Source organism: Solenopsis invicta, chromosome 4 (assembly GCF_016802725.1).
Source record: "Solenopsis invicta isolate M01_SB chromosome 4, UNIL_Sinv_3.0, whole genome shotgun sequence".
In the NCBI taxonomy this organism is placed as follows: domain Eukaryota; kingdom Metazoa; phylum Arthropoda; class Insecta; order Hymenoptera; family Formicidae; genus Solenopsis; species Solenopsis invicta.
In genome coordinates this window covers 28,294,193-28,321,084 of record NC_052667.1, presented here as the reverse complement: position 1 = coordinate 28,321,084, position 26,892 = coordinate 28,294,193, and the positions used below count along the sequence as shown (strand labels likewise).

Genomic DNA, 26,892 nt, shown 5'->3' with positions numbered 1-26,892 from the left:
CTTAAAAGAGGCAGTCTGTATAAATGTTCGAAAGGCGTTTTGCGTTTATCGTCTGAGAACGGATCGGAGTTGCTCACATATCTCCTATTTTCTGTCACCAGTCCCTGGACGGCTTCGCGATGGCTGTCGCGGCTGATGGCAGATTCCTGTACATATCTGAAACTGTTTCGATATATCTCGGTCTCTCACAGGTAAGCGCGCGTCTCGTCGTCATGGCGGCCACGTCGATGAAGTCAGAAACGACGGGCGCGGGTCAGGGGGTGCGTAAGGGAAAAGTGATAACGATAACGAGAAAGCGAAAGCGAGTAAAAAGCAACGTGGGCGCGCCAAATGCGAATGCAACGTGTACCGTCAGCCGGAAGGCCAGAGATAGTAGAAAGATATAAAGACATGGCAGAGGGAGGAGGATGAAGAGAAAGAAGGAGGAGGAGGAGGGAAGAAGGGAAAAGTTGACGGAAGAGAAGGAGGTTGAAACGTTGAAGTAGTAGCGATGGTGGTAGCAGCGGCGGTGGCGGCGGCGGCGACGGCGGTGGTAGTGACGGTGGTGGTGGCGATGGTTGCAGAGGTAGCGAAAGAGGAGGAGAAGGAAAAGTTGATAGCGTTGTAGAAGAATAAGGAGGAGAGGTCAAGGGAGGAAAAGAGGAGAAGGTTGTACGAGTTGGCGGCCATACTGGCTGGCACGACGGCGAGCATGACATAGAACGGGGGGAGCGAGGGGGAGGCAAGGGAGGATGGGATGGGTGGATGGTGGCGGGCGGAGGTGGTCGCATGCGGCTCACGTAGCCTCTGCACGGCGGCGTGTTCGCCATTCCTAATGCCGCGAGCGAGAAGGTGGACGGGGAAAGAGAGTAGAGAAGAGCCAGAGCGACGCCAGAGGGGTAAAGCGGGGAGGAGGAGGGTACGGGAGGTGACCGGTGTAGCTCTAGCCTCTCGGTTCTCTGCGAAGCTCGTGGGGCAATCAATAGGGTGTTTCGGGGATTCGGAAAACCGACGGCAAAGCCGACGTTGGCACAAACATGGCCGCGACGGCGCCCTCCGGCTTCATCCTCCCCCTCGAAGGTTCCGCGTGCCCCTTGCGTACCCCTGCTGTAACTCAGGGGTAACCCTCTGCCTCGCGCCGACGAACACTGTTTCCGTCCTAAGGAAGAAAAGACCGTTGTTTTTAATTCCAGGTAGAAATGACGGGGTCGAGCGTTTTTGACTACGTCCATCAACAAGATCACGCCGAGGTCGCCGAGCAGCTCGGTCTGGGGCTCGCGTCGTCGACGAGCACCTCAGCCCCACACTCGTCGAATTCCGGTCTAGCGTCGCCGAGCAGCGGCGCGTCGGAGGAACACGGTTCATCCTCTACCGCGAATCCCGACGGTAAACCCCGAGTATCACGATATATATCGCGTTGTGCATTGACCTTTGAACGCGATTCTTTTTTTTTTCTTTTTCTTTTTCTTATCGAAAGAGTGTTTGAATTTGCATTTTTATGCTAACTTCCATAGTTGACATTTTTCAAAATTAAAATAATCGCGATAGTCGCTGTCTGATGGTAAAAGGGTTAAAAAATGCACGTCTGAACATACACTTTGCGTTCGATTCAATTTCTTCTTACATCTATCCTCAGTGTCTTCGGTAATGTCGCTGTCGTCGACTGGACTTTACAAAGGGTACGACCGGGCGTTTTGCGTTAGGATGAAATCCACTTTAACAAAAAGAGGGTGTCATTTCAAATCGTCAGGTTATCGGGTAAGCGAAATTGTGCTTATGACAATTCTAACAAAATCTTGATTTGCTCATCTTCTCGTAGTCTTAATTGGCTACTTAATTGGCGCGACAGCTCTAAGATATTGTAAGATAATTTAATATTTTTTTTTATATGCGCGCGCTGTATACACAGGTCGTCCTGTTGCTGTGTCGTTTGAGGCCGCAGTTTGTATTCAGCCACGCGAGAAAGTCCGCGCCGCCTTTGATGGGCATGGTCGGGCTAGCCATTGCGCTTCCACCGCCAAGTGTACACGAAATTCGTCTCGAGACCGACATGTTCGTCACACGAATCAATTTCGACTTTCGGATAGCGCATTGCGAGCCAAAGTGAGTACCGCTTGCATCGAGTCGAGTCTGTACAGCTACAGCTCATGTCATATTGAAAAATAGCACGAGAGAATATTTAACAATCTTTTCAATCGTATGGAAATTATTTATTACAAGACAATAATGCTCTTGCGTGATAAATTGTAAATTCCATTCTATGTTGCTTCGCATGATTTTCTCACTAAAATGGACGAATCTATAAACGGCCGCTTTACAAAGGGAATGTTGTTGAATTCGTGCTCCTCAGGGTTTCCGATTTGCTGGATTATACTGCCGATGAATTGACGGGGAAGAATCTCTACACGCTGTGCCACGGCGAGGACGCGAATCGTCTCCGGAAGTCTCACATAGATCGTGAGTATGACTGGTCATGAATTACGTTTGCCACGTTCGATCGTAGTCAAGTCGAATGAGTACCGTTTGCACGATCGCGAGAGGGGTCCTCCCCAATGTTTTCTGTGTAATGTTCGAAGGAATGTACGCGTATAAATTCTGAGTAAATTGTCTTGAACAATAAAATTGCGCCGCGCGAATTTTGCAAGTCTCGATTACGTCACCGTGACCGACCGGTGCCATAACGATTGTGGGAGGTAACTTTTCACCGACAGTCCCATTACATAAGACGATGTGCTTCTCTGCAGCAATATTTCGTTTGATGATTAGTCTAAAATGAAAGGTGATATGCTAAAAAAAGAAAACAAACAAAACGAATAAAGAATACTATATATAAAAAAGACGGACGAAAGAAAGAAATAATAGCTGAAGAAGAAGATAAGTTGCAAAATTTGCAAGAAATAGCAAATCAGAAAAGGGATGTACAAAGAGGATCGAGAAAATATTAACTATTCCGAACTTTCTCTCTCTCTCTCTCTCTCTCTCTCCCCTCTCTCTTCTTAAAAATTCTTTAAAAATTAATTGCGAAAGATTTTTTTATTAACGAACATGACAGTATCGCTAGATAAACCGGCAAATTACTGTTTTAATGACGTAAAAAAAAGTGAATTGTTTTATGAGTGTCGAGTAAATTCTGTCTCCTTGTTTTCGCTGCAGTCTATACTTGAGAAACAATTAACGAAAATAGAGCCGTCACGTTATTCATATGCATACGTTTCCAACAAACAAAGCCGATAGATCTGCCACGCAGAATTTCTTGCTCCTACTGTTCTAGGCAAATACTTTGGTGAAAGAGCGCGATGGGTGTCAAAGCTGTCCGGGAAGAGAGAAAAGCACGAAAATAATAATACGTTGGTCTTTTCGACTACGCGCGACCGCTTGCAGATTTAGTAAGTACGTATCTGTTTGTATTTGAACGTTTCACATGAGATTAGCCACGTAGGCGTTGGGGATAACGTTTTTCACTGATGATTGTTCGATCGCGGCAGATATATCCGCAATTGTAACTGTCACGCGACTCCTCTGTAAAACGAATATCGCTCTTTCGTTAATTGGGTATTTTCGAGATACGACAGATTTCTGAGATCAATACCTCTACATATATATATGAAAATTTTATTTTTATAAAAAAATGTACGTCATCGCGATACAATCAAAAAAAATGTGTCTTTATCGATCCCTTGAACAACGGCAAGCTAATCCTCGATACAAACGAGCACATTGTCAAAGATAATCACATGGAAAATTGTCGATAATCCTTGTCTCAACCGGATAGCAAAAGATTTAGAAAATCTATTTAACGATTATCTTTTGCGAAACAGGCTAGGGACCCCATCTCTAAGAGCATTATACAGAGATAAAATCGAACATTTACACTCCGAAAACAAACGATAATCAAGATTCGTATGCATTCCCGATGCATACGAATGGAATGCCTATCTTCTCCTTCATCGTCGTACAAACGGTAGCTTCGACGCTAATTGTACAGTACTTGCGAAAAAATGTTAAGCGCTTAGATGCTTAGAAAAATAAGAGAATTCAGTTAACATTTTCGCGGGTATATATTTCTCACAGATAAATCGAGACCCTGAAAAAGTGCTTAGCTGCGATTATGATTTTTAGTGATCCATAAAGGACAAGTTTTGACGCATTACTATCGGCTGATGAACAAGAGTGGCGGGTACACGTGGATACAGACGTGCGCTACCGTCGTATGCAATTCGAAAAATGCCGAGGAGCAAAATATCATTTGCGTCAATTACGTCATAAGGTGAGTCATTAAAGAAGCGAGTAACGAACGACGGACTCGCTTTTCTGTCAAACCTTATTGTGTTTAATCGTCTCTTTTATAGCGGCCGAGAATACGAAAATTTAATTATGGACTGCTGTCAGTTAGAGGACGGTGTCACCGGTGTCAAGAGGGAAGATACGGCTGGAAATGATCCGGAGAACGGATCGCCGGACGCTGACAGAGGAGGTACAAAACGTTCTTTGATTTAGTGGAAAAGTAGAAATTTTCTTAGTCCGTCAATCCTGGATTTTTCCATCATCTTCCTCCATCTTGAGGCAATATTCGTTGCGACTTTTGATTTCAGAGGGTCGCAGTCGAGGCGGCCCTACGAATCAGCATCAGGAGCAGTCGCATCGGTCGCCACCCGAGGAACGGGAAGAGAATCACGCGTCGGAAAGTGAGAAGCGAGGTAGCCGACATCACGACAATATAGCCCAATTGCAACAGGAGTCACAAACGGCGGTCGGAAATCTCAGCACGCTCGTAGTAAGATTGCGAGGGCACAAGCGGAAGATTCAGGACGAAGACAGTAGCTCGAATGAGGAGGAGGACGAGGAGGAGACGACGGTGAAAGAATCGAACGGCGAGAGAAGCCGCGCGCTCAGTCCCAGTGCAACGTCCACGCATTCAATCTCGGCCACCGAACAGGCCCTCTGTTCGACCAGTCCAAAGTCGCGTCGCGCCGAGAGCGGTAGGATGGACAGTACCGAAAGCACGGGAACCTCGGTGAAGGATCTGGAACAGGCTATGTCGAAGCACTTGCCGGGGAATTCGTTGAACAAATCGAACTCGCCGGCGGCGCTTCACCAGCCGACGGATTTTAGCACGGACACTTTGTTGAAGCAACAGCAGCAGCGGAGCACGATACAGTGGATCGGGGCACACCATCACCTGGGTCATCTGAGTCCGCAGCAGTCTGCCACCGCCCCTTTACCTGCCTCGGCGCTCCTTAGACAACTTTACGCCGCCAATCGGGAAAGCGTGATACGCGCCAATGTGCACGGGATCACGTCGAGCGGTGGTACGCGCGCTCCCGCCTCTTCCGGTATCTATTACCCAGGCGAAACCGCCCCTAACGGACCTCTGCCGACCCCACCTGGCTCAGAGGGTTCTAGCACGTACGGTGAACACCAATTTGTGCTCGCTGCTCACAATCAAAAAGTATCGAACGGCACCAGCTGCGCCGATGCTTTTACCAGTCTAGTTTCATCATATACGTCCGCTACCGCGGCCGGTTATTCGGTAGACTATCATTCGGCGATGACGCCGCCATCGTCGGTTTCGCCGCGAGACAAGCAGCAGCAGCAGCAGCAACAGCAGCAGCAACAACAACAACAGCAGCAGCAACAGCAGCAGCAATTGCATCCCGTGAACGTGATAAGCAGCTACGAAGGTTCGTCGGCGTACGCGGATCCCGTTCTTCGTCACCAATATGAACCGGCCCAGCCGTTACCCTTGAAACCCCAAGTGTACTCGGCCACTGTCCATCCGAGTGCCTTAGACGCTGCAGCGGCTTACGCCTCGGCAGGTCTGACGGAACAATCGCAGTTCTATCATCATCCGGCCAGTAGCGGTGGCTTTCACATCTACCATCCGAGCAACAAGTCGACGGCAAATGGCTGGTACACTTCGGCCTCCTAGTGGCCCCAACCTTAGGGGTCCCACCGCCCGTGTACGCGGAACACGTGTACTTAAACGACTGTAATTAAACCCAAAGCCCTCTCCTTCGTGCATATCAGTGATACGCTATTTCGTCGCTATCTTTAGCGATCGTTGAGCGATCCTCGTTGTCGTTAGGATCGGCGAGAAACTTCATCTCGCCGCACCTTCCTGTCGAGTCGTCGAAACTCGGCGCTGTAACAATCGCTCTCTTCTTCATTATGTAGAACGATTTATTGTAATATAATAAATAAATTATTATATATATGTTGACTTTCCGGAGGTATCTGCGTAAGTTTGGAGCCAACTGAAAAACTCATGCGTATTCACCATGCGTGTTCCAAGTGATTTAACGCGACGCTCAAAGAGATCGTAATATATCTAAGAATTCGCGATTTAGTATATATGTGTAATATACAGGACGATTCTTAATAACATAGTCCAGACGAGAATGTTTCAGATGATAAGCGCAGAAACAAGAAAAAAAATGTTTCAATATGAATCGTTTAAGACCTTCTTCTGTTTATAATAAATTAACAAAAATCCATTTCATCACTTTAAATTTTATTATAATTCGAAAAACTTTAAGCAATCCATGTTTATATACCATTTATTTTTATTTTAGGCTTTAGATTCATATTGATGTATTTACGTATAATTAAGAATTATCCTGTATATGTGTATGTATGTATCAATTATTTCATTTTCATTTGCATTTTATTAGGACATCTGTTATATAAATTTATTTCTCCAAAACAATTGGAAAATAAGTAAGTGATAGTTGAAATACCTTTTTCATCCTTCGTTATCAGAATTATGAAAAAAAATCTAAATTTGAATTGGATTTCGATTGCGATTTGCTTTTTGTGAAAAACACATTTTTTTTAACAACTTTGGCAATTTTTCACTATCAATTCATGCGCATTTCAACTTTTACCAACTTTTTACCACTTTTTACCGGTCTTTCATTCAATTAGTTTCGGAAGAGAGATGAATTTATAGAGAAACAGATATCTTAAAACGAACAGGGAAACAACTTCCGAGAAGCTATTTTCGCATTTTGTTAAACATTATTATTAATCAAAAATATGATTACCATGTTAGCGGTGATTTACTCCAGTATGACATTTGGAGTATTTTGTACCATAATATTTCGTTATGCGATAATTTTCATAAAACGGACGATATAATCCTTTCTCACTCTCTTTCTCTCTCTATCTTTGATATGCTATAACGATTATTTGATTTAGTGAGAAAAGAAAACGCTGTTAAAATTTATCTCGAAATCGTACCAAGCGTGTGTAAAAATAGCACAGCATACTTAAGAGAAATCGCTATCTCTATTAATTCGCGCTGTTTTTGTTTTAGTCAATTAAACACTGAATTTGTTACTCGTGGAACGCGCTATGTACAATCGGTCTGTCCCAAAGAGTTCGTTGTTGCAAGCTTTTTGTTTTAGATTTCAACTTGCGATCGAGAAAGTAACGTGACTTCTCGATAGAAAGTAAACGACAATTGATCTGCATTCGATGTATCAATTGTTATCCAGCCGTGTTTCGCGTCCAGATTCGACGATCGTGATCTACGAAAAATGATAAACGAGCTACGAGACTGGCGAAAGAATGGAACGCGACATTTATACAGTCGTGTGCAAAAAAAAGACACGAGTGATATTAAAGACACTTTTATTAAACGCACTGAGATTCTTTACTTATTAAGGACAAGAGACATTTGTATATGTATATTTATAGACTGCTCTAGCGATTTTACCTTCTAAATGTAGAATAGATAAAAATGTAGATATTGAGAGAGAATACGTATCGCGCACGCGCGAGAAGTCAACATTGCTGTGGAGGTAGCGAATTCTTTTACGAAAGTTATTGTATTTTAATGTTTAAATATTTCGACCAGTTGTTTTTGACAAGTACACGTGTAAATACAGCTTACGTGCCTAAAAGTTCACTCGCTCAGCATTCATCGATTTCTTTCGTGCTGTGCTTGATTTAAAGACTGAGGTATATCCGTAACGCCACGAATTTCTCCCGCACATAATAACGTTAATTTACAGAAACTTGTAATTACGTTTCGCATACATGGATGCAACGTCACTCGATGAGTCTGCCAGGTGAGTCGTAAGTAAACATTTGTAAATAACATTGGTAAGTAATTGTGATACAGAAGACACATTTAAATTACTGATTCAGTTTTAGAAGAATTTAATAACTTCTTTTAAAGCATGCATCACATATTTAAAAAATGTCTCGATAAAAAAACACAAAAATAGAACGTATAGACGATTTATTTTTATTTAATTCCGTTCTCCATATAAAAGACATATTGTTCATTCAGATCATATATTTTTTTTTTTTTTTTCAAACTCGAGTATTATTCATATTAGCAAATTGTTCGTACAGAAACGTGAAAAAATTTTTTGCAAATTTTTTCAACATGATCGTTGTACTATTTAATAGCAAGAAATAATGAATATGCTATTCGTATAAAAATGACTTATGTACAATTCCATTTTGTATTACATGCTTAGCATACAATTATTATCATCGTTATCGTTATTATCGTTTCTGTCGATATTGTAATCATTACAATTATCCTTAATACTATATTATTATTAAATTACTACAGTGAGTTGCAGATTATGTAAAAAAAAAAACATCTGTGAAATAACATAAACAAATGAAAATAAAATAAATCTAAAAAAAAGTGTTAACGCACTTTGGACGGTAAACATTTCGATTAATACTGCGAATCATTATAAAAAAAGAAAGAGAGAACGAAACATATAATTAATTTATCTGTAGTAAAGACAGCTTTGTACATGGAAAATCTATGTTACATAAAACTCTTATGCTCCATGATGAAAACGCATTTAAATTGGAACGTGTAATAATAACAGTCTAGTCGGACAATGTAATAATTATATAACATCATCAGGGGTGGGTAAGTTAATATTTTTTTTTTAACTAAATTAAGTTAAAATTTGTGACTTATAAAAATAATTTAGCTACATTAAATTATATGAAAAAAAACTAACTCAGAAGTTATAATACAATTAATTTAAATTAAAAATTTTGAAAAGCATTATTTATATTAAATTAGAAAATCATAATTCTTTAAAATTAGATTATTCAAAATACTGTATAGATCAAATTTTTTTAGATATTTTATTTAAATACTACGTAACTAACAAAGAAATATTTTTTAAAATAGGAATGTATTTTATCTTTTGTAATTGTTTTCTTTTTCACATAGATAAATTTTTAACTTAAAAGTTAATAAGCTAATATTTATGTGTTTTAAAAATAACTAAGTTAAAGTTAAAAATACATCATTAAAAGTTGAAGTAAAAAATTAAATTATTTTAAAATTAACCAAGTTAAAAGTTAATAACTTTTTAACTAGTTACCCAACCCTGATAATAAGAGATTCTATTCTTCATCCATACAATAAATGAAGCGTAAAAATGAAAACCATTCATTTGCATCGTAATTGCACTTTAAGAAACTAATATACCAGCAGTTATATTATGCAAAGTTGCACTAAGAAATAATATGGAATGGTAATTTTGTGAATGCTACATAGTCAAACAAGATCCGAAAAAGCTAGCCAAAATTCAGATTCTACAAAGTATAATTCCGATTTCTTAGTCTAAATTTATAGCATGGTCCCCATAAGTCTATTTGCTCGAAAACTTTTAAAAATGCCGAAACTATTTTTTAATATTTTAAAATTCATTAGGCCTCTTTATAACACTATTGTCAAACCTTTCAGGAAGACAACACTATATATATAAAAATAATCTCTAAATAGAATTAACAATTGAATTTATAATTAAAAATTTAAGTACTTAATAAAATTGTCACAAGAGTCTCATAACGGAATTTCAAAGTTAGTTTTTCTGAATTTTGACTAGTTTTTTTATTTTTATTTCTATGATGTGTCCCTGATGTAAAATTATAATATAAAAAATCAATTGAATGGAGCAAAAGAGATTCTATCCTTATCAAAGATATATATATATATATATATATATATATATATATATATATATATAAATTTAGATTAAATTAATGTATACTCATTACTTCTCTCTAATGCATACATATCTAATGTGATGCATTTTAGTTTTTAGATAAACCACTCTTTCTTTTTTTGGACTTGATGACCGGTGGCAGAGTTTACAACCGCTGAATCCGGATCCAGGGCAATTTCAGCACCCTTATCTTCTTGCGTCAAATATTCACCTTTATGCCTAGACATGTATCTGCCTATAAGGATTGCCATGATCACAAGTGCAATCAGAATAACCGCTAGAACGCTTCCTAGAATAGCCGTGTCAGTCTCGTTATATGCTGCTCTCACTTTTTCTTCATCTACCTCAGGCGGTGGTCGCGTCTCCACGATATCTGGTGGATGCGTGATCGGTTCAACTCCGCAGAAGTCTTCAGTTAAAGGAGTACCGAGTGAGCGCACATTATCAGGTCCGTTCTCTTGGAAAAGTAGTTTCAACGGATATATATCGTCAAATTCAACCCTCGATATGCAACCCGCAAATCCTTCCGTCATGGATTCATTTCTACCGATGTACATGTACTGAATATTGTTGAATTGAGCATCCGCGGAATTCTTTATGTTAAAATTGAACTCCCGCGGCTCATAATTATCGACCTGCATTATCAAAGTAGCACCTGAGTTTCTCCTACCAATCCTGATATCGTGATACTGTCCTAAACCGAAATGCTTCAGCGGAAATATGACTTCCTGCCGTTCGAAACCAAAGTCAAATACTACACGTAAATGTCCACTGTTTGAAACCATTATAGTCATGTACTCTCCAGAAATATTGGAAAACAGGCCCAATAAAAATCCTTTCGGATTCGTTGTCGTAAAACCAACGCGTATTTTCTCAGCAATGGTGGAACGCCAGCTGCCCATGAAGTCATACTTTATCATCGAACTAGGCCGCATATTTACGCCAATTTCTGAAAATAATAACAGAGATTAATAATAGCCACAGAGCAATCATGATTTCACTATACGTTTCGCAAAATATATTTCCTACTTACCGTCCGCACAAATTGGTCCCTTAAACGCGGTCCATCGGCAATCGCACCAATATCCGTCATATCTTTCATGGCACGTCCCATTATTAAGGCAAGGATTACTCTCACATCTGCCAACACAACCTTCCAAAATACCATATAATCCACGTCGAGCGTAACTTCTTAGATCTTGCAATTGACCATTGAGAAGTAATGCTCTTATGCAACCGACGAATCCGTCCCTGTAATCGGTCGCAGCACCCACCACGAGATTCGAGGTAAGATGCAACGCTCGTACGGGACCCGGGGGTTCTCGCACTTCGTTCTTCAACGCCCCATCGATGACAATCCGAGCTTCCTTGCGATTTCTTTCCACTAATACGGAGTGCCACCGATCGTCTGCCAAGTTGTAAGACGTTTGCACGTTAACAGTAAGTGGTCCTCCACCGGCCACATATTGGAAGTGTATCTGGTTTCCAGTGTTTATGGATATCTTGATATAATCGGTAGGTCCTTTGCTATGAATTATCACAGCGTCCTCGATAGTGGTCTTAAACTCAAAATAAATATCGCCGCTGTGCCCAATATCAAAGGTTGGCAAATTGATGGTAGCATCCACTATGCGGAATGTGACTACATTTTTAAACAAATCTGTAAGAAAATGACTGCATGTAGCGTGACACATTTATATCGTCGAAAATTAATTAATAATAATGAATTTTTATTATTTATTCATTGTGTATTACATATATATATTGGAATAAGAAAAAAAAAATTAAACTTACCATCACCCTCGCAAATAAGCGGGCCTAACATATAACGACCCTCTTTTTCATCGAGTGGCGTACCCGTATCGCCAAAACGTAATTGTTTAACAGGAAGATATTCCTTCTCTGTAATATCCCCACCATCCTCTAACCATCCTTCTAGATTGGCGTCGCAGTTGCACCACTTGGTAGGATCCGCGCAATTTCCAAGTATACCGCACTCGCATTTTCGCGATCCGGGCAGTGCGCCGCCCCAATAATCCATCTTTTGATTATTTCGGCTCACCCACCACGAGTTTGGTCTAAAATAATCACCTTGGGGAACTGAAAATAATGCCAACGTTGATACAAAATACTTCAGAGTGCGAAATACGAAATATTTAAGGCATAATTACCTGGAGAATTAAATAACCTGGAATGTTTACATGCGTAATTTATCCTTTGTCTACAGCTTATAGATCGATTTAATAAAGCCTCTATTTGATCAAGATCAGCGTCATAATTAACATCTTGTATAAAGCTACCAGCCTCCTCAAATCCATCGACGGGAGTCGAATGCTCGTTACTATGACGTAAAACCGTCATTACGCGGCCGTCGGCGAAAAACTCGCAAGTGACAGGGAAAGGTTTTAAGGGCCCGCTTCCGTCCACATCGATTTTAATTTCCGCACGCTGATTTACCGAATTCATATTCTTAAATGCCTCGCACGATAGTGGATTTAACGCTGCATAAAATTGTAATATTGTTAATTTTAGCAGAGTTGTTCTACATTTTACTAACATATTGAATACTTACAGGTGTGACAGACTGCGCCGGTGTATCCAGTATTGACACAATCGCAGAAAAACTCATCAGAATTTTGACGGCAAACACCGGAATGTTTGCAAGGATTCGGATTACAGCGATCCACCATTTGACAAGTATCGAAGACAACCTCGTTCTTACAGCAGTACTCTTCCTCCTTCCAGTCAGTCGGTAATTTATAATTTCCATCGATACTTATCATTCTCATACAGCCAACAAAACCGTAATTGCTTTCCGCTCCGATCACCCCACCGATCAAGTAATACGATCCGGTTAACATATCTAGAAGACGCTCCGTTTTCATCGGGCGTCCATCGACATTTAAAACGAGAGAATTTTTGGCGATCGTCAAGATTACTTGATGCCACTTTCCGTCGTTGAACTTCTCATAAAAGTTGTCCAAAGTAGCGAGCGGATAATCCTTGGTTTGTATATCGATTTTCAGTTTACCTTCCTCTAGATGCAGCTGCACATAGAAATATAAAAATAAATAAATTTAATTGCACTAGTAGCATTAAATAATGCTATGCGTTCAAAGATTAAAATAAAAATATGCACAACCTTGACGTGGCCCGGAGTCGTGAATTGATGGTAAAGAATTATGCCTCTGTCTTCGTACGTTCGAAACGCGAGAGAGACATTCATAGACGGTACACCCTCGTATCCTCTTAGTCTGGCAAAAGATCCGGGAGTTAAAAATGTAACCGGTATTATCGGAGGTTCTGGACAAGTGTAAAGTGTATGTATCTTGTAATATCTCAAATTTTCATCTATGATTTCTGTTTCCTTCAACTCGTGAATTATATTCGTCGCGTTTAGGTAAAAATTCTCTATACAACCAGTAAAATTTTGATTCACCACCAAACCATCCTGTTTATTAGGCACACCGCCGATGTAGAGCTAGAAGAAATATTTATTCGAGTTAATTCAAATGCGCTGACCTATTCGATAGCCAAAACGCTTTACACTTATTTAAAAAAAAAAAATTACCTCTCGATTTAAGTCTAGTCGATGGAATTCGCCCTTTATTCTACCTTTAATCAATACTCTATCGACAGAGAATGAAACATTTTTTCGGTTGCGTGAAATTAAAACATCGTGCCACAAATTGTCGTCCAGAAGACTACCGACAGATAAACTCGTCATAATACCGGATCCAAGATCGATATTAAGTAACATCCTGTTGTCACGCAATTGCAAGGCTATATAATCACCCTGTGTGCCACGGGAATACATTAACACGCCATCGGCATTATTTGTCTTAAATCGAAAACGTATGAAATGCCTGTCAGTTTCAACAGGCTCTCTGAGTAAATCTAGCCGTATGAGGGAAGATCCGTTAAAGGAAACGACGTCGGACACTGAAATACAAAAACGATAGGTTTGTCATCTTATAAACTGATGTACCATCTCAAAGAAGATGGACACATATAATCATTATTTTATACCGTAGTCGCATCCGTAAAGTTCGACTCTCAACGATATCCTGTCTCGCCATCGCGTTGGATTTATTCTAATCCATTGCGCGATTATTGGTACGTCAAACTTGTTGAGTTTTATCCTGTCTCCATCTGTATTACCTTTGAACATCTGTAGAAAAAAAAAGGAAAAATGAACATGCTTAGAGTGCTGCCATTATTAAATGGATATTCCCGTTTGCTACCTCAGTGTCAGTCAATAATTAATACCGCGATAATCGTGCAGAATTTAAATAAATTGCGTACATGCTGTAAGTCAAAATATTCATAAGAAGAATAGCTACCAAAAAAGTAGAAAACTGTTCGCAAAACACGGTTAATCCCTTAGATCTATCATGTTACTTAAAAACAGCGACCGTTAGATCAGTTTGCAAATCGTATATGTTAAAAAGATCATAGAAGTTAATTTAATTGCACGATATTTTATATTGTGCGCAATCAAGCAAAGATCACTCGCTTATATCACAATTTTTTAATAAATGCAACGAATGTTACCCAATCACCGTTAATTGCACATAAATGTGTATATTATAGCATAGGCAGACTGTTAGTAACAAAAGACACTAAGCCAATATTAAAAGTGAACATATGATGACCATAAGAGTTTTAGATATGGTGCCATTATAGTAAACTAATTCTGGAAAAGTGAAACACTGATTCTTTCTAATGAAATATATAAATTTCTTTTTCTTGAAGACAAATAAATAATCTGTATTAAATGATGGATATATAAATGGCTAAAACCTCGATAGTTTTATCGTTGAAACTATTATATTCAAAACTTGTGCTACTACTCTATTGTTGAAAGAAGATATGTGACGAAACAAATAAAAATATAAAGATAACATTGTACATGTATAATCCAAACATATGAGTTTCATCAATAAGCTTCTTAAAAGCTTTTCCAAGTTATTGTAATGACACCATAATTTATTTAAAATTTTCAAGTCCTAACAGCGATTAGAACAGAAGATTCCAAATAGTATCTTCCAAAACGTAGAAAAAGTTTTTACAGAAATTTATTTCGTTAATGGAATTTCTACAATACTTTTATGAAAGAGCAATGATTAAGAAATTTTATAATACATTTATTACCAATATACGGAAAACAAAAAGAAATCACTAAAGTTAAATTTATACGCATTCATTTATAAAATGCAATCTTTCTATAAAATTTTATAAACATTTAAACAAAAAACAAAAATATTTTAAGTATTTCTACGTATGTATATATTGTGTATGTACGTATGTATGTATAATGTGTGAAAAAATCACTCTATTTGTAAGAGTAAGAAAATTGTAGACTCTATCCTTGGAATTTAATACCTCATCTACACCATCCTGGCTTTCATAACTGGCCCAAGCTTGACCATCATCAGAATATTGGATAATATATTCTGTCACGTATTCATTAGTATGTGCCCGCCCTCGCGTAGCAATGCTGCGTATCTCATATCTGTCCCCCAGCTCCATAGTAAGATGTTGATTGTAACTGCTAAGTTCTGGTGACCACGCGGAATCTCCTGTAAAGCCCAGCTCCATGTCCATGTGTAAGAGGAGAAAAGTAGAAGCGAAGCATGCAAATGGATGTAGGAAATAACGAAAAGATCATGAATTTAATTTATTCTGTGATAATTTATTTCATAATAACTCTTGTTAGTCGATCCGTTTTAGGTAGAACTTTGTATTTCAAAATAAGATTCATTCAGATTTTACATTCAGTTATCGTATAAATTTTTATTATTTAATATGTTATTTTGCATCCCAGTGCGTACATTTATATGATTATATGTTAGAAAAAAATAATATAATATTTAACAAAATAACTCAAATAATTAGAAAAAAATGATTGGTGCGAAGCATTGTCCAAGTAAAAATTGATGTAAAGCACATTAAGATACTTACCAGTAACAAACCTGATCATAGTGTTTATAATATGAAGTTTTATATAAAATATTTTATTAACTATTCTATACATTTTTATTTACATACATTCCACATATATTATTATTTTCTCTGCAAGCATGCATAAGCAAGCCTTACATTAGCTCAGTTTTGTGCATATTTATTAATTATACCAAGCTTCACCATCAATACATTGTTATTAAAAGCAAAAGTATAAAAAGCCAAATAAAGATTAGAAAATTAACGGCACCGAGAAAGAATGAGCTTACCTTTGTATTGCCATCTTCTTCCTTATAATCCTTATAATCGAGTCCATTGGTACCATAGCTAATACGATATTCCATAACATATTCGTTCTGCAACGATCGTCCCTGAGTCGCCACAGCTGTGATGTTCATTACTTGGCCCAAGTCGATTATTAAATACTGACCGAAATCAGAGTTGCTAGCCGTCCATGCGTTTCCGCCTACACCACAACATTTATGCATGCAAGCAACTCAAAGTAAACTTAGGAAAATGCTTAACAATAATGAAACAGAATATAGCCAAATAATCAAAATTAATCATGACAAAACTTTGCTTTTATACTCAGAGTCTAATTCCACCATTGGTACCAAACTTGCATATTGCAAACACAAACCTTTTAGACTACAGTAGAATGCAAAAGTACTTTTAAAAACTTCTCAGATATTATATAACAATTTTTGCGGAAAAAAAAATTATTTTCTAAAATAGCATTTGTTCAACGAATAAATAACATTATAAATATGTATAAAGAAACACTCTAAATTAATACAATTCTCTTTTCACATTTCAATCATAGAAAACTTTAATTATGTTTTAAGACTTGTTATGCTCTACTCTATACAAAGATTAGGAAAAAATACCTTTTTTGTAATTTGATTATATCGTAATATTTTACATGTGGGAAATTATTCACAGTCTGTAAGGTAATTAAAAAAAATTGTAAAGTATTCCTTAGTAAAGTATTCCTTTTATTATTTTGTAATTAAACTGATATACAATGTATAATATCCATCTTTTTCTGACATATTAAGAAATACATATTATTATTTTTCACCAGGTATTGTGCAATATTATCTTAAAAATAGTTGAACAAAATAAAACTACGGCTGTTCGTCTTTTGCAAAATATTCGACTGTGTATTGCGGATCTATTGGAAAGAGTGGAACTGCATGTGCCATAAGATTATCGTAATTCATTATCTCAAACGGGGTATTGCGTAATCGTAATGAATTATCGTTTTCTTGTAATGCCACAGCAACGCAATGTCGTGAATCGAGTAAGGTTTCTTCAAACAACCAATCTTGCTTGATTCCATTGACATATAAGACTGTATCGCTTGTAATCGAATCTTCACTTAATTCCGAATTCGTCCGAAAATCTATACTCTTTAGGTCAACGGAAATCCCCACGCCAAGCGCTTTAACGTAGCTTTCTTTTAATGCCCAGTGTCTATGAAACATAGACATTTGTTCCGCTTCCGATTTACCTGGGTCTCTAATCTCCTTCCACTCGGATGGAGAGAAATTTCTATCCATTAAACAAAAATAATCGGAAACGTTTTTATTCTTGTTATCTAATGTCATAACATCTACACCTATTTGTACGTTGCCAATCTCGCCCGCTAATACCGTATAGGAACCTTGATGAGAAATATTAAAATTCACAGTCATGGAATTATCTTTTAACACAGGTCTGTTACGTTCGTCTCTGACAAAAGTAATTTTGTCATATGGAAGACCAGCATATTCGTTCACAAACTTTCTCATTAATAATCTGCCTACGAGGGAAGCTCGGACATCCTTACGAAATACAAATCTCTTCAGCCTGTCCTTCTCGTCACTTTGTATACAAGAAATCGCATGCTCGAACTCTTGCTCACTTGGATTCCACTTTTTCCAATTAAATGCCCAACGAATGACTGACGACATTTTAACGATATTGGTACTAAGCATAATCATTCAAATCGCTTAATTGTACAACCTATGGCACTCTTTAACTAGGAATCACAATTGGTATATTTTTAAATTATATGTCTCTGACTATAAAAGCAATGCTTTTGAAAATATTTGGTTTGAGATACTCTCCAGGCTACGTGTTAGGATCCACCTGAAGCAAATATATAAATTTATTATACTTTGTTTTGCTTTTAATTCAAGAAATTGTTATAAGTATTTCCACTTAAAGTGCTACACGATAAAGACGAAGATAAATGAGACGAGTCTAAAGTGATTGAGCGATGAGTCATATGACGAGCATGTATAGGGTCACCTAATTCTCATAATTGAGCGCAACGGCGAGCAATGTCCGCTGGCGCTAATTAAGTTTTTTTACTCTTACCGAAATTTTCATTGGAAAATATTGCATAGTATTAGCAGAATCATTTGTAACTATTATTAATGCAAACAAAAGCAAATATAGTGCACAATAACGAGAAACAAGATAACAATAGACTTCATAGGAATAGAGAGCAAGCAACAGACTACTGCTAGTATCATATAACTATACATTATGTATAATGTATACAGTTGTACAAAATTTATATCTAATATACGTGAAATGAAATCTGGATATAATACGTAAATAGACAAAACGTTTCTTTCTTACCATTTATTCTAGCGTTGTTTGCTCCTCTTTCTGACAAGGAAGTTGTCGCTGTTAGTTGAGCTCTATCCAAAAGAGGAAAGATGCACTCGTCGTCATCTAAGACATAATGGTAATGTTGTTACAATTACAATTTCTCTTGTATAGAAATGCAAAAATTATTCAGTATTCTCCTTACAAAATGTACATGTACAAAATTCTTTTGAATTAAGTAGGCGCTCAATAATCATTAAAAAATTATTTGTTGTAGTTATTAAATTTGAATTAAAATAAAACAAAGCGCGTTAAATATGACGTTTAAAAATAGATTTTGGATTTATATTTTTCAATACATCAAAGATATATATATATATATATATATATATATATATATATATATATATAAATTCTATGTACATTGTTGCCTTAACATATGTACATATAATTGTATGTACATATAAAATTATGTAATATAATTATTAATACTATATAATATACATATAAAATATGTACAGGACTTTATATATGTATAATTATACGTATAAAAAAGTAAATTAATAACAAAACAATTCAGTAAGCGAAATGTACATTTGCTAGGCGATTAAAGTAGAATATTACAGCAGATCGTCAAGTTCTTTATTGGTAGAACACAAGCATTAAACTTGTGCTCTCCTAATAAAAGCCTGATGACATAATCTAGCAACAAATTGCCAGAAAAATCAAACAATCTCTGTCAATGGAATAAACGTTTAAATGCATCAGATTCTAGTCAGTTTCCGCAATCAATCAATCATCATATTCTGTTAGGAGATTCCGTCATATTTCTGTCGGCAGAATGCCAGTTCATACTGGCATTCTGCCGACAAAACTTGTAGCAGATGCTTCGCGAGATCTAAGTAAATTAGCTTTGATTTGACTGTCTGGAAACAAAATAAATTGCAAAAAAGAGTTACAGATAACAACTGTATATGTAACACATTACGTTGCAAAATAACGCGAACGACGGGACTGCCAGACACGAAACGTGCGTAAAGTCTATTTTGAACGATTTGTAATTCGCATTGGATTTTAAATAGAGATCTCTGTTCCGTTTCTATTCACATTGTGGATTTTCATGCATATAATACGTAATGCGTTCGACATATAAACTTATGCATGTGTCTACTCCGCTCCTTCGAATGTTTCGCATGACACGGCACATCGAGTAGTGAAAATAACACACACCTGCATTAGAGAAGTAAAACGAATTACAGATTAAGTCTAACGTGAGCCCGACAATCCGGCGCGTGTATGACGCATGCAGGCTGCGTTACGCATCTCGTGCTATACGCGACGCGACGACGCGAGACGCGACGAGTATATCCGCCACGCGCGCCATGTTACTCCGAGAGATGGGCTGGGTCGTGTCAGGAAGTTACGGCTCGTGCCACCATAGCGGTTAACTTCATGTTGTACTTACAGGCGTACGCGAGCGAGCTCGCCGTAGCGACGGCGAATGCGTACACGAGACACCCGAGAGCGGTCATCGTATCATCGCCTTGCACTTAGGAATCGTCCTCTATCCCACCACGAAAGACACGAGTCTCCTATGCGACAAGCGCACCCAAGAAAAAAACTTGAGGTCTGTCACTCGCACCAATTTTGTCTTACGCTACTCCACGTTCGATCCGCGACTCTTCGGAAGCACGCCCCAACGGCACTGAACGACACGATCGCTGGCACTGGTGGCACGCCAATGCACACCAATGACGCGGATCAACAACGGGTGACGTGACGCGGACAGACGCGGAACGCGGGGATGGATGCCTGTGAATGCCGCGCTGTGCCTGTGCCCTGTGCCGCGCCTCGTGCCGCGGCCGTTTTTCCGATCTATTGAATTAGTCATTCGAGCCGCCGTGTAGATGCGCCAGATATCGCGCGACGACCACTTGGCCGAGTTGTTACCTCTTGCAGATATAATTTTTAAAAATTCTTCTTCTCTTAAATCGTTTGGAATTTTATATAGTAGTTTTACTTTCTCTTTATCAACAAGAGAAAGATGCATTTATTTATATATTTTAAATTAAAATCAATTGCAAATTCTTATGTACTGTTGGTAAGTGAGGTTCGAGGGGTTCGAGTCTCGGCTAAGTAATTCGTATATTAAGCTTCGTATCCACGACATTAAAAATCGATCCGAGATCTCGGACAAAAAAGAGGATTGACCAATCGCATTAATTAGTTGACCGAATTGTTCAAATGCGATTTCTAGCATCGTAGACAAGATTTTATTCAAACGCGGAAAGTGGACATAGGTGTAGCAGGTGTAGCACTCGTGTCACGTTACCCGTTGCTCCGCAGCGTCGCAATGGTCGCAATGCAGCAAGGAGCGTTTTCTCACGCGTGAAGTTAGCCGCGCGCTTTACAAATCTTGTTCACCATGTTAAATTTGTAAGTTGGTAGAAATTTCGTAACGTCGCGATCGCGATCGCAATCATCCTCGTCGCGTTATTGTCGTGTCGGAATAGAATCGAGTGCGCATCGTCGTCGGGAGTGCCGTACAAAGTGTCGGACGACATATTTTAGTGGTTAGGGCACGAGTGATTGTCATTAATGCGTCTTCGCGAGTGAATCTTATATCGAATGGAGTGAAGGAAGGAATGTCGTTGGGCGATTCGCGTAGTTCCATGTTTCGTGGATCTGTCGCGTTACTCCGTCTCGATAAAGTAAAGTCACGCGTCGTATGGGGATCGTTGTCGAAGCGTTGCACAAGATATTGTGCGATTTTGTGGTTTGACGGTTACAGTGGGCGCGAGTGATTAGTAATTCGAGTGAATCTTGTGTGAACACGGAGTCCGCAACATGGCAACATGAGCAAAATTTGAGAGGAGGAGGGGGCTCGGTGAGGAGCATCAGGCGACGGCGGAACAACCACGGGTAAATAATTCATATGTGATGTTTAGAAAACTGAGGTTGAACATATCGAGCTCTTGTTATCTGAATTATCCAAATTTAATAATAATTACTAGGATAAGGAGCATTACCCTACACAGCACACTTTTATCTGAAGGCTATTCTTCCCATACAACATAGAACTTGCAGCAACATTATTGTTACAACATTGCAGCAATGTTGCAACTATTATTTTTAACAAATCTAAATTTACTTACACTTGAATATTGCTTCATTTATAATTAAATATGTAAATCTCAAATGTCCACAAGGTAAGCTCTCTAAGGTTGTCACAGAAAAGATACGTTTTTTATTTAAAATGTTGCTAATAAGTGATAAATGATAAAAGAAACACACTATCGTTTCTATGACTGTTTTCAAGCTACAACACATTGATGCTACACTGTATTCCACTGTGTAAGGTTCTTGTTGGAACACAATTAGAGTTCTACAACTTAATTTCTGATAATACTAATGGCTGAACAATAATCTTCATTCTCTATGCAACCTTAATTATGTTCATATTATAAATGAACATAAGTAGTGTATGTTAGACATAAAATATTTTAGAAAGTTGATGACACTGACATATTTTACATATTTGTACACAGGTTTTTACAGTGTCGAGCAATATAACATTGTGTCACAGTTGAAAATACATTGTGTTGGACGCAGTGTTGCACTGTGTCATCTGTGTACCTTGAAAAACAGTCTATAGTTTTAGTAATATTCAATTCCTTTCTCTTTGTACTACGTTGTAACTGTATTATGAGCTCACTTCCATTGTCGCATCTTAATTTAGCAACTTTTATGTTCCATTTAACTTTTACTTTCTTAATGTACTTTTTAATTGTTTCAACTGCTTTTTGATTTGTAAATACACTATTACAAAATGTGCATAATCATCCATAAAAGTGAAATATTTATTTCTATCCCATGTATCTGGAGAAATTGGATCATAAGTTCATATGCATTAATTATAGTGGCTTCTTCGCTTTTACCCTAAAAGTACTAAATTGTTTTCTTATTTACCTCGCTTTAAAACATCTTCTGCAAAATTTTTTTTTAATTCTGTTAATTTTGTTTGTCATCTTCAAAAGATTTTTCAAATTGTCATATTCTAAATAACCAAATCTTCTATGTCAAATCTATCCTGAATCATAAATTTCTTCAGATAGATAAGTCTTATCTTTTCTTTCCAAATATACATATTTTTCAGTGAAAGTTGCAAGTACCTTGGAAACTATTATAGTATGCTTACATCTATATGGCTTTAAGTCTGCAAGCAATATACTTCAATTTGCTAAAATATCTGTGTCTTTGTTGTACGCGAGTCTATAGAAACTTTGCAATAGGTTACATTTCTGTTGCTCTTTATCCCTTAGAAAAATGCCAAGGGGGCTTTCTAAATTAATCTCTATCTAATTTAATTTGCAAATACAAATAATACACATTTATATTTTATCTATACTTTATAAAAATAATAATTTAAATTTAATTGAATTTACTAATTAAATAAAATAACTAAAATCCATAATTTTAATTTCTCATTCAATAGTTGGGTAGAAAATTGATTTATAAAATTATAAAATTCTATTTATAGAGTTCTACTTATAAATTATAAATGTATATATGTTCTGTATGTTTACATTTTATAGAACTGTTTGTTTTGTACAATTTGAGTAAATTCTACATTTTTTTATTAATGTACATGATTATAAATAAATTTAATTTTAATTATACTGTTTTTATATTTACTAAATCTTTTTAATCTTATTCTTGTTTTTGCACTAGGACAAATTAAATATGTCCTCATATTTAAAATATTTATAACGTTAATTTATATGTATGTAACAGTATTTTAAATGTTGTTTTTTTATTGATAGGAAAAAATTTGACTTCTATATTTATTAAATTTTACGAGAATTTATATCTAAAAAAAAATTTCTTTTTGTAAATACAATTTAATTTTTTTTAATTAAATATCTATTTAATAGATAAATGAAAAAATTGAATGCGCCTAATAATAATTTCTAAAAATACTGATTGCTTTGAGCACTTTTTAAATTTGTACATATTTATATGTTACAGATAAATGCAATTTCAACTCCGCTGTTGCGCATCGGTGTCGGTAAGTCTGAAATTATTATTTTTTATTTATTTTTATCTATTTTTATTCGACATATAGCATATTTTCTAGATTTTTTAAAAAGACGATCTAGATATTTAGATTCGCGTGGGGTGTTTCGGTTTCTTTGAATATTACGTGCAATACTGAAAAGGGGTCAATTGTGTTATTACAACTCGGTCTCAGTCTTTACTTTAACAATTGCTATGAAAAATTACAAATACATATAACGCTGTAGAAGATGCGCTTGCTAAGGAAGAACATGGGAATTTTAAATCAATTTAATTAAAATTCTGCGTGCTGTAAAATGAGCATAAGGAAACAAGTGGGGAAAAAATATCGTTGATACAAGAGATGCACTAAAGTTTTTTCAACGAAACAGATGTCGCAATTTTTTTTGTTCACGGTAAACACGCTTTTGCACAATCAAATTGCGATCGATCGCTTCGCTTCGTTGAAGCTTTTCTCTTTAATGACATCTTCGAGATAGTGATCGTTACGAGAGTAAGATTTAGGCGATTGTGAACGATCTTACAAAAAAATCCATTCGTTTGCACGTTTTTTGTGAGACTAATTTAATTAATCGTAAATCAACTCGGATTTGGACACGTATGAGATGCGAAGACGAGGGCGGAAGTAGAAATGGTTGAAATGGTAGCGTCGTCCTTTCTCGTGGATGCAGCTGGTGGCGGCACATGCTCTTCAGCCGAGATTTCGGTGTTTTGTTCTTGCACGTTTGTAGAAGCGATCACGATGGAATAGGGCGGGGGATCCTCGAATTTGTCCTGGCCGAGTGAATCGTCGGTGTTTGATGCTCGAGTCGATGCTTCCTGAACGGTTACCACAGATGCGTAAGAGGGCGGTAAATCTGGAGTCAAATGCACCATGTACGGCGACGATCCCGCCTGTAAAGAACAAATTTACGGAGACACTAATTTAACTTCTTTTTCCTTGAGAAGAAACGTATTTTGTAATGCGTACATGAAAAAAAAATATTGTAACGAAAATTAAAGTTACAATTCTAATTGCAGTATTTTACAATAAAACACTTTTTATATATTTAATTTATACTTGAATATTTTTTTCGTACACAATTTGCAACAGTAGATCCGCAAGACATTTCTCAAAAATAACATGTCGGAGAAAGGTACCTGCTGTCTGCGATTGGCAGTAATGTCCGAGATAGTCCGAATCGCCGCTCTTTGCTGCTCGATTATAATTCTCGCGTGAGTTCTCTTGACGGTGTAGACGGTGTATCCGCAAACCATGAAGAAGAGCAGCGTCAATATCACCAAAACGATCCACATGTGCTCCCATTGCAATAATATCGAGGCTATCATCGCCGTCGTCACCCACGCGACCAGGACAGTAGCCAGCATGCGGCCGGAGCAATCCGCATCCTGAATAATTCGCATTATAGAGATATATCTTCCGAGTCGTACGTATTTACCCCGTCTAAAACGCGTTTCGCTTGAGGGGGAGTCTAGTTATATTCCCTCGACATATTACGCCATTCTGTGGCTCTAATTTCGTAGCGCGATTTAAACAAAGTATCCAAGGTCCTCAGCAGAGATCGACGGACGAACGCTGATAATCGTTGCCGATGATTAGAAGCGCAAAATTATCGTATCAAATTACGTTATTGATAATCGCCGATGATATTAATTATCAGCAAGGCCTGTATATACATACCAACAAAATCAGAAAAAACATCCTGAATATGAGACGGTTGGAGAGGCAATTTCTTCCTCGCAGTCGTTATTAATCTATACGACTTATCGCAAGTGTATACTACTTGTTTACAATGATAAACGATTTCCGAGTTGATACACAACAAAGTGCCGCTGCTCACATCTTCTTGATGTGGATTTATTTTTAACACATCAGGCTCGATTATCAGGGCAAAGTGTCAATAGTCGACGATGCGATCGAATTTTTGTCTAGCGAATCTATCGATTCGTCAAGCATCGTATATCGTTCGAAACAGATGTTTACATTGTTTTACGTCGCACTAACAGATCAGGGAAACCTGAGCGCAAACGAAAGTATCTCAATTCATGTCAACCCATCGTTTATCCAGCCCACTTCTGTCCTGTTTGTAAATGACGCTCAAATACGTTCCGTCAGAACGAAATACGAAAAATCCAAATCAGTCTGCATTAATTTCCTGCAGGTTGCACAACGCATACAGAGCGCCGCTTGCAAGCGATAAGATATGCTGAAAAATGATTTTGTATGAATTAGGATATAGGATAAATCATGACGAATGCGTATTAGGATCAAATAGTGATGCAAAATCGCGAACAAGAAATATTTAATCACTCGGTCGCGTACCTTAATTTTAATATGTCGATCAATACGTTAAAAGGATCGCGATTGTCACTCTTGATTCGACGGTCGTACCGAAGGATGCTCGTGTTTGTTGCAATGAAATCACAACTCTGAATGGAATTGTTCAGACAGTTTTGCAACGTAAAAAAAAAACTGAAAAGCAATAAGCTTCCACCTTTGCGACGACTTTGCGATAACTAGGCGATAAACGACTGAAGATATCCCCCTCACTGTCGCTCGTCGCGGTTATCGCTCAACAATGACGTGCACCATTTTCACAGATAACGACGATGATATGCATAATTAGTTTGAAATATGAAAAAGTTCCTCTTTGCGACCGAATGTATTAAACAGGTCGTATTTAATACATCGGAATGTATGCAAAAAGAAGACATTGTTAAATGAGTTATTTAATGAAGTGATTAGTTTGAGTAGTTCAAGTGAGACAAACGAGTTAATTCGTATAAACAACAACGATAATATATAAATATTATCGTTGTTGATATTATGTCAATATAAAGAAAAGTAATGCGGCAAATACGAGTCAGGCATGATCGATACGATGCGCAATAAGAGCATGCGCAGATGATAATTACAAATAAGTTATATACTTTCACCACGAGACTTTAATCACGTTTTTATCACAGTGATCAATAAAGTCCCACGTGAATATATAACTTATTTGTAATTATCACTTACTGCGCATACTTTCCGTTATATTAACATTTTCACGAGTCTCGATTCTTATAATGACATCATGTATATATTCATATCATGACGTAATCGTGATAACGTCCGTGACGTTACGTTATAGATCGTGTCGACTTAAATTTGTAGCAGCAGGTACAATGTAATTTTCGCAATATGTTTTGTATTCTACATCGTGAGATATTTTACAATGCCGATGCGAATGTCAGTCGCCGTTTCAAAGTTGCCTGTATTGGGAAAGAGGTTCGC

At 37.5% G+C, this 26,892-nt stretch overlaps 4 protein-coding genes across 15 annotated transcripts in view; 1 reads left to right on the top strand and 3 right to left on the bottom strand.

Moving 5' to 3' along the window:
- The window catches only part of LOC105200380 (protein trachealess), an 83,297-nt gene extending 74,653 nt beyond the window's left edge, over positions 1–8,644 (top strand). For 8 of the 9 annotated variants that reach the window (XM_039448118.1, XM_039448117.1, XM_039448121.1 and 5 more), the window contains 8 exons: positions 102–191; positions 1,173–1,365; positions 1,616–1,737; positions 1,889–2,082; positions 2,330–2,436; positions 4,099–4,246; positions 4,329–4,453; positions 4,572–5,908. In XM_039448118.1, the coding sequence (XP_039304052.1) occupies positions 102–191; positions 1,173–1,365; positions 1,616–1,737; positions 1,889–2,082; positions 2,330–2,436; positions 4,099–4,246; positions 4,329–4,453; positions 4,572–5,908 (2,316 nt within the window). Of the gene's footprint in view, positions 1–101; positions 192–1,172; positions 1,366–1,615; positions 1,738–1,888; positions 2,083–2,329; positions 2,437–4,098; positions 4,247–4,328; positions 4,454–4,571 lie in introns of all 9 variants that reach the window. The other variant, XM_011167906.3, reaches the window with a different exon arrangement.
- A 718-nt stretch (positions 8,645–9,362) lies between these two features.
- Positions 9,363–20,362, bottom strand: LOC105200375 (neurexin-4). Of its 4 annotated transcripts, none has more exons than XM_011167896.3 (11): positions 20,005–20,362; positions 18,570–18,665; positions 16,208–16,404; positions 14,004–14,145; positions 13,546–13,916; positions 13,117–13,455; positions 12,547–13,021; positions 12,146–12,475; positions 11,769–12,074; positions 11,008–11,634; positions 9,363–10,923 (listed from the first exon to the last, which is right to left on the bottom strand). In XM_011167896.3, the coding sequence occupies exons 1-11, from the start codon at positions 20,069–20,071 to the stop codon at positions 10,070–10,072; spliced, it is 3,804 nt and encodes a 1,267-aa protein (XP_011166198.1). In that variant the 5' UTR covers positions 20,072–20,362; the 3' UTR covers positions 9,363–10,069. The 4 variants fall into 4 exon arrangements, with proteins under 4 accessions (XP_011166198.1, XP_025988537.1, XP_039304047.1 ...); XM_011167897.3 differs by lacking the exon at positions 16,208–16,404 and adding an exon at positions 15,360–15,556 and having other exon boundaries at positions 10,070–10,923; XM_026132752.2 differs by lacking the exons at positions 18,570–18,665; positions 20,005–20,362 and adding an exon at positions 15,360–15,556 and having other exon boundaries at positions 16,208–16,377.
- LOC113003425 (L-aminoadipate-semialdehyde dehydrogenase-phosphopantetheinyl transferase) lies at positions 16,913–20,373 on the bottom strand. Its single transcript, XM_026132753.2, has 3 exons — positions 20,005–20,373; positions 18,570–18,665; positions 16,913–18,071 (listed from the first exon to the last, which is right to left on the bottom strand). The coding sequence occupies exon 3, from the start codon at positions 17,921–17,923 to the stop codon at positions 17,066–17,068; it is 858 nt and encodes a 285-aa protein (XP_025988538.1). The 5' UTR covers positions 17,924–18,071; positions 18,570–18,665; positions 20,005–20,373; the 3' UTR covers positions 16,913–17,065.
- A 3,259-nt stretch (positions 20,374–23,632) lies between these two features.
- On the bottom strand, positions 23,633–26,578 carry LOC105200370. Its single transcript, XM_011167890.3, has 4 exons — positions 25,939–26,578; positions 25,297–25,822; positions 24,756–25,004; positions 23,633–24,509 (listed from the first exon to the last, which is right to left on the bottom strand). The coding sequence occupies exons 2-4, from the start codon at positions 25,315–25,317 to the stop codon at positions 24,195–24,197; spliced, it is 585 nt and encodes a 194-aa protein (XP_011166192.1). The 5' UTR covers positions 25,318–25,822; positions 25,939–26,578; the 3' UTR covers positions 23,633–24,194.
- Positions 26,579–26,892: the final 314 nt, after the last annotated feature.